This window comes from Triturus cristatus, chromosome 9 (assembly GCF_964204655.1).
Source record: "Triturus cristatus chromosome 9, aTriCri1.1, whole genome shotgun sequence".
Taxonomy (NCBI): Eukaryota; Metazoa; Chordata; class Amphibia; order Caudata; family Salamandridae; genus Triturus; species Triturus cristatus.
The window spans coordinates 734,483,581-734,499,008 of NC_140592.1; the positions used below are offsets into that span (position 1 = coordinate 734,483,581).

General features: G+C 43.7%; 1 protein-coding gene across 3 annotated transcripts in view; it reads left to right on the top strand.

The window, feature by feature from the left end:
- The window catches only part of STX5 (syntaxin 5), an 84,406-nt gene that overhangs the window by 28,243 nt on the left and 40,735 nt on the right, over positions 1-15,428 (top strand). For all 3 annotated transcript variants that reach the window (XM_085625968.1, XM_085625969.1, XM_085625970.1), the window contains exons 4-8: positions 10,266-10,321; positions 11,816-11,886; positions 14,411-14,527; positions 14,615-14,671; positions 14,765-14,846. In XM_085625968.1, coding sequence (XP_085482094.1) covers positions 10,266-10,321; positions 11,816-11,886; positions 14,411-14,527; positions 14,615-14,671; positions 14,765-14,846 — 383 coding nt within the window. The remainder of the gene's footprint in view (positions 1-10,265; positions 10,322-11,815; positions 11,887-14,410; positions 14,528-14,614; positions 14,672-14,764; positions 14,847-15,428) is intronic.

The following is a 15,428-nucleotide window of genomic DNA, read 5'->3' on the forward strand; positions in this document are numbered from 1 at the left end:
TCCTACTGGGGTCTTTAGCTAATTGGAGGGGTCTAGGTGCCATGGGCTTCCTTGGCTCTTTATTGTTCATAGTGGAAGGTGTTTGAGGCAAGAACAGATCACTTCTGTACCCAGGAAGTTGGGAACAGGCTTAGGGGTGTCAGGGGGAGCCATTTCCTGGATCCAATCCTACCTTAATAGTAGAACATTTCAGGTCTTCGCAGGGGAATCTACCTCAAGGTGTCTACCTCTCAGCTATGGAGTACCTCCGGGATCGTCTCCGAGTACTACGCTGCTCAATGTGTACATGAGGCCGCTGGCTGATCTTATCCTGCTGTATGGGATCAAAATTGTTACATATGCAGATGATACTCAGCTGGTAGTATCTCCAAATCACCCGCACAATGCTCCATCTGATCTGGAATCCTGATTAGAGAAGGTGGCAAATGGATGCAACACTCATGTCTCGGACTCAATGGAGAAAAAAAATGAAATAATGTATCCAGGCAATCCACCCAACGCGGATCTCAAACTGCCATGGCCAACCTGTCTGGGACCCACCTCGATTCCAAAGTCCAAGATTAAAAGCTTGGGCGTCTGGCTTGACAAGTCACTCAAATTTGACCAACAAGCAGTGGAAGTGACAGGTGCCTGCTATGGTATCCTTAGAATGCAGCGGAAAGTTCTCCCTCTCCTCCCTATGGGGGCTAGGAGAACTATTGTCCAGGCCCTGGTCCTTTTGCGCCAAGACTACGGTAACTCCTTGTACCTGGGAGCACCTAAATCCACTACAAGGAAACTTCAAGTTGTCCAGAACTGTGCCGCTCGATTGCTACTGGTACACCTATAACTCAATCGGCCAAGCCTTGCTTGAAGACCCTACACTGGCTGCCCATCCTGGAGAGGATTACATTTAAATCCCTCTGCATAGCCCATAAGACCATTAACCGGTCCCTTCTCACCGGCTATCGCCCCAGGAAACTCCTCCGCTCGGCAAGCCTGAGTTTAGCCGTCATCCCTAAAATCCAAAGGACTCGAAGTGGGGGTAGTTCCTTCTCTTATACCACAGCTAAGCTTTGGAATGCCCTTCCCCTGCTTCTGCGCTCAGAGACTCACCATCTCACATTCCGAAAGCGTCTTAAAACCTGGCTGTTCCAGAGCACTAACTTGTGAGCTTCTTTCCCTCTCCTGTCCTGCGGCTAGCGCTGGGATGCCTTAGGGTAGCTATGCGCTTAAGAAATGCTAATTAATAATAATGAGAGGGTAACCCCAGACTCTGTTAAATACAGCTACTCTGTGATCTTTCAGGCACAGGCAGATGTGTTTTCTGATGCTGAACATTATATTGGTCTATTAGAGGGCATACTTGGGTGCGGTTGGAATCTAGGACCTTCACCAATATTAATAAACACTGACTTGCTTATCCATGTGCATGATCCCAGAAAATTATTAAGACCTTTTTTAATTGATTAAAAATGTGATTGTGTTTTCTGTACTACTCTAAATATCAAAGCAAAAACAATACTGTAGGCATTAAAGTCTCATTCAAAAGACATTAGCAACTTTTAGACCGTGATGTGGGTAAGAGTGGGGAGAGGAGTTGGCCTAATGGCTAGGGCCTCAAATCTGGGTAGCTGGATTCGAGTCTCTGCAATGATGCTGAACATCCTGTGATTCTGGGCAAATCACTTAATCTCCCCGTGCCTAACAAAAATGAATGTGTCCTCATGTAATGCAACTGGTGCTATGTAAAGCGCTCTGATACCCAATTTGGGTCAAGTTCGCGCGATATAAAATTCTGTTAAAAAAAAAAAACACACTTAAATTAGGATCCCTATACCTTATTTCACTGTCTTCCCCCATCCCACCTTTTAAGGGGGCACATTTTTTTTAAGATGGGTATATTGTTGTGCTTCCAAGAGCTTCAGTACATATTTTAGACTCCTAGACCACTTAAGTGCAGTGGACAAACTATTGATGTCCACTACTCTACCTTCACAGTGCATGGTTTGCCTACCACACTTAGCAAGTACTCGAAAGATTTTTGTAGCAAGAGAATGTGAGAACACTGAGTGGTAGTGCGTTTGATCCCCACAGATTCTGTAACTTTACCCTGACCGAAATGTTAGCCAAAGTTGGAGGTTTGCAATGCACCTGGGTAAGAAAACATAGTGAGATCCACACAAGTCAAACCACTCTGTACTCCACTGGGTGAATAGTTTTCAGAAATATCTGGATGTAGTAGCTTCACCTGGGGGGTGGCTGAGCCTTTGCCTAAATACTGCAGCTCCCCACATCACCAATATGGGTCAATTGTCCGGGCAAAGTTTTGTCTCCATTTTGTGTTTTAAGGGCACGATGCCCAGCCACACAAGTTGGGTTCCGTTTTTATCTGGAGCATTGTGGTAACAGTATAGTAGAGCACTTATCAATTGAATCTCAATCCATTTTTGGCTTCCAAATGTAAGCCAGTGTGCAAGAAAGAACAATTTTTTGCAAAATAACCTCTGACAGACATGATAGCATGGGTAACGCCAATTTCAGAGCTGTACAAATAAACACTTTTCCTAAACTCAGTAATTTGGGCATGTTTCAAAAATGCATACAATTCCTTCCTGTCCATTTTTCATTCATTAGATTTTATATATGGATTGAAGCATGGTCGGTACATAGTAAAATATAATTATGATATGCTGCCCAGTTGGTGTCTCTGTATTGCGTGTTTTTAGACAACCAACAAACGCAATATATTACTGCAATCCGAAGACAAATCGGTCAATGGGGCAAAAAGTTACAGATTAAAGTGTTTTCACCTATTTCTTTCCCTTTAAAAACAAAAAAATCTATTTTTCATTGTTTTGAATTCTCTGACAAACGATAAACATACATATTGTGAGACATTAAGCCCTTGTTTTACAATATTGGATACAATTCCCGCTGGATCTCCCTCTGCTTCGGATTCATAATTTCTCCATGAATGTCTATCATTGTTACAACGCCTCCCTTCCTGAGGGCAAGATGGCCGGAGCAGCTACCCTCAAGCCCTTACTATCTATTACACTACACGCATCCCTTGGTTCCCTCCCGTACCATATTTTCTCAAATTTATTCATACACCCTCGTGCTTTATAACCCTCTTTTTCCATCACTTTAAAAAAGTCCAGTCCTGCTTACTAATTATTGGGTGTGTGGGGAAGGGGGGATCCCTGAACCCCACCTTTGTGCAATTTCACGTTTTGCACCATACATCCCATATTTATCAGTAGTTTATCAGTAGTTTTTGGTACCTTGTGCGGTCAGTTGGGTCCCACACCCCCAAAATTACTAGCTCTGGCATCAATTCCAACGGTACCATTGTTGCTTCTTCCAGTAATGTTGCTATCGCCTCCCTGTATGTTTGAATGCGGGGGAAGCTCCAGAGTGTGTGCCAGAAGGTGCTCTCCAAACCACATAACCTATGGCAATCCGAAGTATTGTTCATGCCATCATGTGTAGCAAGGTGCCCATGTTGTATACCCTGTGTAAAAAAAAAAAAATCTCTCTATCAGTCTAAAACTGGCCTTTATTGGTACCTTTGCAGGATATTCCAGCACCACCCACCAGTCTCCTTCTCCAGGCCTCCCCATGTCCTGTTCCCATTTACCATGCATGGTCCTTAGGGTGGACAGGGTGTTCCTCATCAGTGTACCGTATGTCAGTGCAATCAGTTTCTTATCCACCCGACTGTCTTAAGAGTCTAGTCTCCAGAGGTGAGTGCTTGTGTGTTTCCACCTCTAGCGATACACATCGTCTAAGAGTGGCGCAGCCTTGCATAATTCAGCCACCTTGTTTCCGACATTTGGCACTCTCGTTTTTAGTGGGAGAAGGGGACCACCGCATTTGCATCCCATACATCTGCTAAAGCAGATAAGCCAATTGTGTCCCGACCAGAAAACCCCTGCAGCCATTTCGCTGGCTTAAGTCTGGATCCCTCTCATAGTGGTGTTTTGGTTGGGAGGATGTTCTTACCTCGTGCTTAGCCACTTATTGGTACTCTGCCCTTTTGAGTTCCTGCCTTAGGGGTCGGGTTGTCTGTGTAGTCCCTCTCTAGATTGCTTAGTTTTTCTTCCTGGGTGAATAGTTGGCTTGTCTTTCCCTTCTATCCCCTGTTTCCCCAGTAATGATGATACCTCTAATCGTGGCCTTATACGCTTCCCACACTACCACTGAGCTCCTCACTGAGGTTGTGTTTTCCCTAAAGTAGTATTTAGTCACCTTATCTGATCTAATATGCTTCTTTGCAACACGCCAGGATTCCAGTTCCCTGGATTCTTTAGGTTTCGGTGCTTTAGTGGTGAATGTCGCCAGTAGGGGTGAGTGGCCACTAAGACCCCTTGCCAGATACATTGCTTCTTTAAATCTTTTATGCGAGTCCCTTGTGGTGAACAGATAGTCAGTCCGTGAGTGCATATTGTGTGCCTCAGACTAAAAGGAGTAACTTTGCTCTGAGGGATGTAAGGCTTTCCAGACATCACTCAAGCCTAGTAGGTGTGTGAAGCCTGCTAGTTTCACTCTGGTTGTTTCCCCATCCACCTTTGCACTCATCCTATCAAGAGTTGTCTAGCACCAGGTTGATGTCTCCACCCAGCAGTACTAGCTGCGACCCAGCCTCTAGTAGTATTTTACTCACTTTCCGTAACATGGCCATTATATATCAAGACCGCAGGGTTGCGGTTGAAACGCGTCATGGACCAAGCATTCAGCTGGTACATATGGATTAATTAAATAAAAGCACTTTATGCACTTGGAAGGAGTCCGTGCCTACTTCATGTGAAGTATTTTAAATTGAGGAGTGAATTTGAGATATATATACATCTCTTCATATTCACCCTGAATTGCAATGTAGCATCCTGTTGGATTTCCCCCAAGTGTGTTTCGTGTGGAACTGTAGGGTTTTCCTTATCAAGATCATTAACCCTCTAGAGCCTGAGATGTATTGAGCATATCCAGTGCCTCCCTTGCCCCATACTGCGGTATTTCATATCCGTGAGGTGTCTCTTGCAGGTACACATTATCCAGTTTGAATCTATTGATGGCCCACTGCACTAAACTGTTTAACTGTATCCCCCAGGCCATTCACATTCCATAACATTAGTGTCAATGTATGTGTGTGTGTGTCGTGGTGGAAACAAACGACCCTCCCATGGTGTAATCTTACTACCCATATGAGGCAGTTGTGACCAGTCCCTTTGATCGCAGTTTATTTGCTGTCGTAAACTCCCCTAGGATTAACCCCCACACCCTACCTCACTGTGCAGTAATTTTAAAACTAACCACTCCCCCAGTTCATGGAATGTGTGGATCCCAAATCTAAACATTTTTAACTTGTGCAATCTTCGCTGGGGCTCGACTGTCTGCCTCTCTTGCGTTTTAGTTCTCACAACAATGTTCCTTAACGGGTAGTCCTATTCGTAAGAGCCGTGGTGTACCAGTCTTTCCCCTGGCCCTTCTCATCCGAGGCCTTGTTCTTCCTTACCAGACCCTGCCATTAATCCTGATCCGTGTCTGCCCAAATAGTCCGTCATAGGCGTCACCAGTGGCACCTGGTCGTCCTCCGTCTTGTGCTCAGTTTCCGTATGCTGCCTCCCTTGGGGCTGAGGGCTGTCCACCTGTTTGCGCTGAAATCATCTGTGTAGTACTGCAGTTTCTTGACCATTTGTTCCTGTGCTGCCTTCACTTGTGCCTTTGTTGGGGAAGAGGTATTGTTTTTCCCCTTGGTGCTTCTCTGCCTCCTCGGTGCAGGTTTCCTGCCTCCATGTCCCTCACCCCCTGGTGGTGAGCCGACCATAGCCCGCGGTGTTCAAGCGAAGACCAAGCATCCTGCGCAGTTGAGAATTGAGTCTTCCTCTTGTGTTCTACTCTCAGCCTGGTCTGAAAAAGGAGTGAGTATCTGAGTCCTTTTTATCTCCACACTCTTGTCCGGCACGCACGTACCTCACTATTTTTGGATCAGAGTCATTTAATCCTAGTATAAATGTACTTCATGTCCTTCTATAGACCAAGGGCCATGTTTTCTTGCAACCTGTATGATAACATACCTATCTCAGTCTTGTCCAGCCACTCCTCCACAAAGAGCTCGGTTTTTGGTCCCTCTGACCCTCCATGTCAGTGACCCACGGCATGCCCTCCTGGCTGCCACTTCTCAGCCCTCACAACAGTGGTCGTCAAGCCAGCCTTGTGGCATCTCTTTTCACCAGGAGAGTCCTAGCGCCCATCAGAGGCCCTGTCAGCACAACTCACCCCTCACAGTGTCACTGGTCCTGGGACTGCGTCCTTCCAAGCCCTGTCACAGGGAAGTATGGGCAGTTGGCTTGCGGTCTCGAGCCCGCCAGCACTAGAGCCTTAATCCTCCATCGGTATGGGGAGGCCTATGTCCAGCGTGCAGGTTCCAGTCTCCACCAGAGGCTCTCAGCCACTGGTATGCGCTCTGGCACGCCACAATGGAATCTCAGCTGCAGGCTGTGCCATTTTACCGGCAGTTTGTCACAGGCACTCACATTTGTTTCACCCCCACCAAAACCAAGGGGCCAGCGGACCCCAAGTCCTCCCTTCACTATGTCGTGGGGTTCGATTCCCTCCAGGGCCACTTTCAGGTGGGAATCAGGATTTTAAAGACCTCGGACCTCAAATTATCCCGGGAGCACTGAAATGCACGTCCTACAACATGGATGCTTACACCGCCCCCCCTCCTTTTTTACTTTTTTGAATATATCCTTTTTTTTAATTTCAACAATTAATTTCTTTGGGAAAAACACAAGCAATCTACACAATTCACCCATTGCTGAATTTAGAGTTTTGTCTACTTTGTAGAAATGTATAGCGTCCGGGTTCGTCCCCTGATTTCACACTTGTTTCCACCACAAACTGCAAGTAGGTAGAAATCTGAAAATAGAAGTAAAAATTGGCTTCCACGTAGAACGAGCATTGGCTAAGCCAATAGCTCTCACCTACTAGAACTATTGGCTTTGTCAATGTCTTCTAATCATGTCATAAAGTATTGTGACTACTGTGCTTCATGTCTCAAAGTTAGAAGGAAAAAAAAAAGAGCTATGACACGACTTGCTACGTCATAGTGCTTTTTTTCTAACTTGCTTGTTTGGGGAAAAGTAAGGATCACTTTCCCCGTTGCAGGAGTCTCACTGTGCTCAGTAGTCGTTCCTCTTTACGTCTTTCATTTTCACAATGGGGTCAACTATAGTTGCTCACATCCGCTGAGTATTTTTTGTGTCGCCTAGAAAGTTGATACACCGTCTGCAAATCAAGTGCTTTGTCTCATAAAAATTATCACTGTCAGGGCATGTAGAAATTATTGGGTTGGCACAGCCACAAGCATTCGTTTGACTTGGATAACATTGATAATGGCCATGTATGTAACTCATAAATTACTTAGGCCATCTTGTATAACATCTACCGCCTAATGATTATCTATATTATGGAGTGTTATAGGCTGTGTATACAGGTGAAACTGTGCCAGCACTTCCAAATAAAGGGCTCCTATCTGCAATTCTCAGCAGAACTACAGCACTTTCAATGAGGCATTAACACTGCTTCCCAACAAGCGGAACTGCAGCACTTTCAATGGGACAGTAACTGTGCTTAACACTGCAGGACTTTCATTTGGACAAGAGCAGCTGCACCACTTCTGGTCTGTGCTGGCATTTCTTAGCCGAAATGTGGTGCTTTTTATGGGAAGGAGGGGACACTTCTCTGCAGAGCTGCAGTACTGTTCATTTTACAGTCTAGTCACATCTTGCCAGAAGGCTGTACACTGGGACTGACATTTATCAGCATTCATTGAACAACATTAGGACTACAGTCCTCTTAATGGGACAGGAGCGGCACTTCCCTAAAGGAACGATGCACATTGGGACAGGACAGACCTCTCTTAGAAGGGCTGTAGTACTGAAGCCGTACATGCTCTTCTGCTATTCCCAGCAGCTCTCAGTACTTCTAATTAGATGATAAACCGGATTATCACCTGGGCTGCAGTGTGTTCAGTTCATAACATTTCCCATTAGAACAGTATGTTGAATGCAATAATACTGTTACTCCTTATCATTTCCATGCTAAGGTTATATTAATTTTAATTGGACTTAAAATGTATTACAGGAGAACTGTCCTACTTTGAACAGGGCAATGCACACCCATCCAAACAGGACAACCACTCTTGATTTGGACAGTATGTACACCTCTCAGAAGGACAGCAGTATTTTAAGGAATTAAAATAGCACATACCAAAAAGACAGGAACTTTAAACCGAACTATGCAAACACCTCTCGACTGGTCTGCAAATGCATAGTTGTATTTGTATAGCGCTTACTACCCCTATAGGGGCACAGAAGCGCTATGTGTATACTAGGACACCACAAATGCATCGTAGGAACTGCAACTCTTTAAATAGAACTGCACCAACACATCTGAGCAAGACTGTGCATTAAGGACTGTGACAACATCTTTGACTGCAAAGCCTTGAACGGGATGGTACATACATTGCTTGTTAACATTCGTATAGAAAGCAAAGTTGTGACAGCTCTGCTGATCGGTGTAATGAACTATGGCGAACAAGGGAAAGGAGTTGTAAAGTGCACGCAGCTCATTCCTTGCAGTTCTTTGGTGTGTGTGTCGAATATAAAGAAGGTGAAATCAAAATCGTCCTAAAGTTCTCTGGTAGTGAGACCTCAAAAATGAAGCCAGCTGCAGCTGACCAGTGAACAGAAAAGAAATAAGGGAGACAATGAAGCCAGCCAATGGTAAATAATGGGTGGGCTCAAAACCCTTAAGTTTATTTATTTTACACAAAACAAAAGGTCTCTTGAGTCGGAGTGCATGTGATGTCTCAGTCAAGACCTAAAAAGGTAAAGACTGGTACATTTTTTTCATTTTTTTTTATATCTGCTTTCTCCTGAAATCTGGACAGAGGGCTTTTTAGCACTCCAATCCTTTATTAATGCTATTTTGGTGGGGGAAAAAAGGTTTCTTGCACAGCATTTCTCCCTAATTTAAAAACAAAAAAAAAGTTTGTTTCATTTTCTTATTTTCTCGAGATCCTCCAATGGAATCCTCACCTCCCCAAAATGAGGGCGAACAAATGACACACATTTGCTCAATATCTTCTGTGTGGAAAAAGTTCAGGAAGATTAAGTGCGAACTGTCTCAAGCAACAAAAAAAGCCTCCGTGCTGGGGTGGCAAATCCTCGCAGCTACTGGGTTAAAGCAAATGCAACAGAAATGGTAAACAAACATGTAAACACTCGAAATATAGTGGAAACGAGTGAAGTGTCAGGAGGCAAGCATCTACTGCCTGATTTGGTAGATTTGGTCACTGACAATTATTTATTATCAGCAAAGTTGCACTGGAGAAGCTAAACTTTCATGTGGAAAATGAGTGGTAGTCAGACGGGTGAAGGGGAAGTTGATTCCCATTTCCTGTTTTCAACTGGGGACACAAGTGGCTGGAGCAAGGGAAAATTAGATGTGTATATGGTCTGGACAGAACAGTACTCGGCTGCTGCCCTGAAGCACAAATTCAGCAGTAGGTCAACGAAGGGAGTGTTTGTATTTGTAGAGGAGGGGTTCTGACAGAAACATGCTGCTGGCATTAATGAATTCATGATCTGTGGACATATTAGTGATGTTCTAGATTTGCCAGTGAAGGAAAGGTCCATAGCCGTAAACTTCAGCTTATGACTACTGTATTGCAATTCTCACCTGATTTAATCAATAATAGAACCTGAAATTATTCTCACAAGTCTGGTAATTTCCTTCTTAGGAGGCTTAAAGCACCAAAACTCCAATATATAGAATGGACAGCCGTCCCATTCCAGCCGCCCTTCAGTGAAGGCACACCCTAATAACTCTCCCTGTCAAGTACTGTTAACCCACCAAGCATCCCATTTCTTCTGCCAGTCACTGGAGGAACATCCACTTAGCCTGAAATTGCATAGTAACCGCAGAAGACCCTGCAGCATTCATACATGCAACACAAAGGCAGTATTACATTGCAGAGGTCATGAAGTGAAGATTAGCAACTATGGTAATATGGTCACTTCTATCCTTTCACTGCCTTTTTGAAATTACACTGTAATTCATTGTCCTACGATGTCGCTAATATGCTGTTTGTGATAAAACTAAAACAATAAGTAGGAGCCAGCTCTTGTTGAATGTTGAACTATCGCAGATGCAACGGATAGATGACTGTGCCTAGGACCACTAGAACCTCAGAGTAACGTTTTGTTCTTTTTCACCAGGCGAATCGGAAAGGATCTCAGCAACACCTTTGCCAAGCTTGAGAAGCTGACCATACGTAAGTAAAAATTTCTTTATTGCCACCTCTTACCTTTTTAGTTTTTCTTCTTCTTTTACACATTTCTCGTTTCTTTTGTACTTTGAACTATATTGGTTTACAATAATTCCTTTTTAAATTGAACAATTATTTTACTTGCCATATATTAAATAAGACAAGCATTTGTCTCCGGAAGTTTGGGTTTGGGAGCTACTAGGAGGTGCCCATAACCAGCAGCAAGTGGAGGGCTTTACCATGAGAATGCCTTGTCTCATGTTTGTGTTATCCTTTTCCACTTTTGAGCCTCCTAGTACAAAAGTGTCTGTTCGTGGGTGCGCTGTTGCATTAAGGGGTACCTAGAATAATTAGACTATGAAGTTAATAACTATTATAATGCACTGAATTTAAATAATATATCTAACATTTTCAAGGATTTGCATAGCTCCCATATTTTGAGCTTATAACAGAAAAATTAAGGATTGAGGGGGATAAAAGTACATTACCTACATCAACTTTAATGGATCGATTTGAGCAGTCATTTTGTAATATTTTCCACTCCAAACATATCAGACTATCAAAACACTGGGGTAATAGGTGAATCCTAATCTTTAGTATAAATGCTTTCTGGAGGATGAATCTGATATTTTTCACATACAGGCTTGCCTTTGCTGTTTTGAAAGTGCCATTCAAGTTTCTTTGCTTGTATTTTTTGTGTTTCTGATTGTACAATGTAGTTATTGATCAGGATGGAAACTTGCACCCCTTTTCTTTGATTTAATGTACTCCGGTTTACCTGTCAGTGCGCCTTCTTTAGGCCAGAACAGCGGCTGAGGCTGACTGCCTGCAGACCAGAGTCAAGGAATGCATCAAAAACCTAATTTGCTACCAAGGGAAAGAATACTGTGACTCTGTTAGGAATACCAGTAGCTTCTAGGCATCTGACGAGTAAGGGTAGTGAAAAATTATCACTATGGGTTCATTGTCTCTGGGGCACTTGGACTACGCAGTGTGGGTTTCTGGTAGAGCAGTGAATTTAGAAGGTATCCGATGAGGCAGAGAAGCTATGATTGCTGCTGTAAGACATGGCTGTGAGGATCCCGTTTATTGGTGACATCCTATCACTATGCTCTTTTGTTGATGAGTGGATTCTGTACTGATGCTTTTATTTCCATTCTGACAAACTTCAATAAAACCTCATTAGCAAAACAAAAAAGACTATGTCTGAGGATTTGAAGAAAGCAGTAGATCTGGTCAATAGTTTGGACCTCCTAATCGGACACCGAACAGTGATGAGTATTGATTCTCAGTAGACCACACAAGCTGATTTGAGCGTAGAAAATGCACAATGCCTGTCCATGACCCACAGGAATGTAACTCTGCTGTTGATTCAAAATCTGCTGGTTTGTCATCATCTCTCCCTTTCTCTGTCGGGAAAAGTGCTCTTCTGTGAGTGATTGTTGTGCTTTTCAAACCATTTTAAACCTTTAAAAATGTCTCTTCTTTTACTGTCTCCAGTGGCAAAGCGGAAATCCCTGTTTGACGATAAAGGTGTAGAGATCGAAGAGTTAACATACATCATTAAACAGGTTAGTAAAAGGCAGTGATGAGAGAAACGGTGTCATGAGAGAGGGTGGCATATGCACCCCAGCTTTTGAAGTGCGCACCGCCTGGCAAAGAGCCTTATGCTGTTTGTTCTCTAGGCATGCTGTTGCCAGAAAAGACTTCGCTGTTCCCCCAGTTTGGTACCTATATTCTGTAACCAGTCAGCTGTCTTCTCATGCTTTTCATAGTAGTCCTTGTTTGTGGAAAGCTGAATGCTCTCCGATCTGCGTGAGTAGTAATCCACGCCTTTATTACTCAGAATGCCCACAAAGTGTGTAAACCTAAGAATTGTGGTAGTTTTCTATGTATGACAGGTCGAGAAATTTCCATCACGAGATTTCCTTTAAATTTATGAACTTAAGAATATTTCCCTTCATTTGCAGTACCCAGAAACGAATCATTAAAGATAGCGATTTCCATAAAAAAAATCTTTTTTTACCAGTAACTGTACATATAAGAATTATTTACTGCTTTTTAAAAAAAGGCCAATTTTGCTGGACAATCAGTCCTATAAAATAAATTTGCTTGAGGAAAACCCTTTAACCACCTCTTTAGCACCCCAACACCCTAAAAAAGAAGGAAATGCTGCACATAGACATTACACTCTGTGTTGGGACGGAGAAAGGTGCTGTACCTGGGTCAGGGTTCGGAGTGAGTGCCCTTGCCCCAAGTTTACCCTAGCGAGCTGTATAATTTTTTTTTTCCCCTACCTCCGCGCACACAACAATCAGTGTTTAGACAATGGCTTTGTATCATGGTGTGGTGTTCAACTCGGAGGGGTGGCTCTTGATTTTGGAGGGGCACACTTACCTGCACCCTCCTTTGCCAGTGCAACGAATGCTGTCTCTGCAGCCTGCAGAAGACTGATATTGGTGGTGATAACAATTTTAGACAGAAGAGCATGTCTTTTCATATGTTGCCTGCCAGGGAACAGGCCTACCAGCATTTCCCGTGGTTTAAATTGTCTTCCAGTCCCCTGCAAGTGGAACCTTGGTTTAACCATGAGGTGCATGGATGCTGTGTGTGTTGTCTGAAAATGGAAGACATGTATGGAGTGTGTGTGGCGTCTGTAATTATCGCCTAAGTGGCTACCATTTTCACATGCAGAATACTGCTGCTACTTAGAGGGCGAGTTAAGGGAGAGACCAGGCAGTAGATGTAAATTGCTGGGCTCCTCTCAGACACTCCAAAAAGCTGGTCAGTGAGTTAAACCGAAGGGGGTTAGATCGGAGATATTTTGCAGTCTCAAGTTACTGACTGAAGCCAAGCTCACTTCTCCAGGTTCAGGACTATTAATCTGGAAAACCACGAGTCTGCCAGGAGGGTTTCCTTGGACCCCTCTTTCAGAGAAAGAGTTGGCTAACTCCTGAGGAAGAGCACTTGAGGTACATTTCCAAGATGACACTGCTTTGAAAGAGAGGGACTATTAAGGAGCCGGGTGGGACGAATTGGTGCCACTGCAGCATTGCAGAGACCTGCACCGCTGTGCTGTGGATGAGTGGAACATCTGGAATCACTAAAGGAGCAATGTCCTAGTTTTCACATGTTCCTTGTGACACTTATGAGAAGCATTGCTTGCAATGCTTTAGTTCTCGTTTTTGGACACTTAAAAAGGGGTTCTTCATGCAAAAGCATTTCACATTGTTGAACGTCAATTGGCAATAAATACTGCCTCTTCTATGCATATTTATTAAACATGAATTTTGGAATCTTGGCCTGTGTGTGGAAGTTGTCTAATATTTCTAAACTAAAAAATGATATCCCATTAATAGAAAACTATGGTTAAAAGTAGGTAACTATTCCTTACACCTACCTGTCTCTCCCAAAATAAAAACACTACATAGTTAATGAACCATATTTTTCAAAACATTCCTCTGAATCTTAATTTTGGTAATAGCCAGCCTAATAGAATATGCATTAACAAGTAATACCATGAGTTAATTACTTGTAACATGGAGAAGATCTTTTTGTGTGAATTGTCACTTCACTGCTATTGGTATATGGGAAATTTCCTCGGTTGGTGCAACTTTGACGAAACACAGCTGGTTGTGTTAATCTGGATTAGTCACCTGCAATCCACCTCCCAAGTGTATTCGAGAAAGACCATCCAGTGCCAAAATGAGTGGCTGTTTATACCTGTGAGTGATCTCACAACTAGTCTGTGCTCTGCACCCCATGCAAACATGTTACTTAAGCTGTAAGCAGGTGAGCAGCTGAACACGAGGCACAATTATCGAGCAGGGCCTCTCACATTGACTTCTCCAGCTTATCACTCTGCTTTGATGTACCCTAGTACACCTCCAATAGATCAAAGCAGTATCTTCAATTATTTAACATGTTTTATAATTTAGTTTCAAGCTAAACTTGTAATGGCTACTCCCCCTCTTAGCAAGTGTTGGCCTTGGCAGCTGTTACCATGTGCACATGACTGCTTGACAGATAAATGTGATGATAGAGTGGTGGCCACTAGAAGCTGCATGGTAACCATGAAATCTTTCTCTCCCTCAGGACATAGGCAGCCTGAATAAACAAATTGCGCAACTACAGGACTTTGTGCGGGCCAAGGCCAGTCAAAATGGACGACATGTCCAGACGCATTCCAACACCATAGTTGTGTCTCTGCAGGTGAGCAGCCAGCAGTGCTATCTGAGTGTCTGTCATGTTGCCCCTTTTCCACTTATTTTAATTCTGCTTCCTTCTCTTTCCTTTCAGTCTAAGCTTGCCTCCATGTCCAATGACTTCAAGTCTGTCCTGGAAGTGCGAACGGAGGTGAGTATTAGTGGCTGGTAGGAGTATGATTACTGACTTACCCCTGGTGTGGCAGAGTCAGGAAATTTGTATTCTACCTTTCTCTTCCTGCAGAACCTAAAGCAGCAGCGGAGTCGCCGAGAGCAGTTTTCCAGGACCCCAGTTTCTGGGCGGCCTCTTGCCACTAACAACATTGGTATGTGATGGCTACTTGTTTTTGATTTTTATCACTCAAATGCTGTGGTTTTGCCTTCCAAACTACAATGTAAAAATAGTGTCCATGTATTGGAGTAGTATTGCTACAGGCCATGGGTTTGTCTATCTAGCTTTCGGCAACCAGCTGCTTCTAGGAGAGAGTTTTGTCTGTCTAGGATGAACTACTCATGGTGTAATGACTTCTGCACTTTGGTCTCAAAGTACCATTCACTGTTTCTATTACTTTACATGTACTGTGTTTTCCACAATTTATTTCCTAATCCATTGCTTTTATCACTTGCCATAACCCTCTGGTGCGGGGGTAGCTTGTGTCAACTCACCTCCGAACCAGTGTTTCTTAGATTTGAGGGATTGGTTAATGTATAATAATTTAATCTCAAGCGAAACACAGGTTTGTTCTCTTGGGGGTCAATGCTGGTCAAGCGACGCCTTGTCATCCAGTGGATGTGTACCAGTTCCCCTGAGCTGGACCGTTGGCTGGCGGACCTCCGGGAGTGGGGAATTGCGGAGGAGAGAAGGGGGCTAGTGCGTACGGATGATAATGCAGAGAGAGACTTGGAGT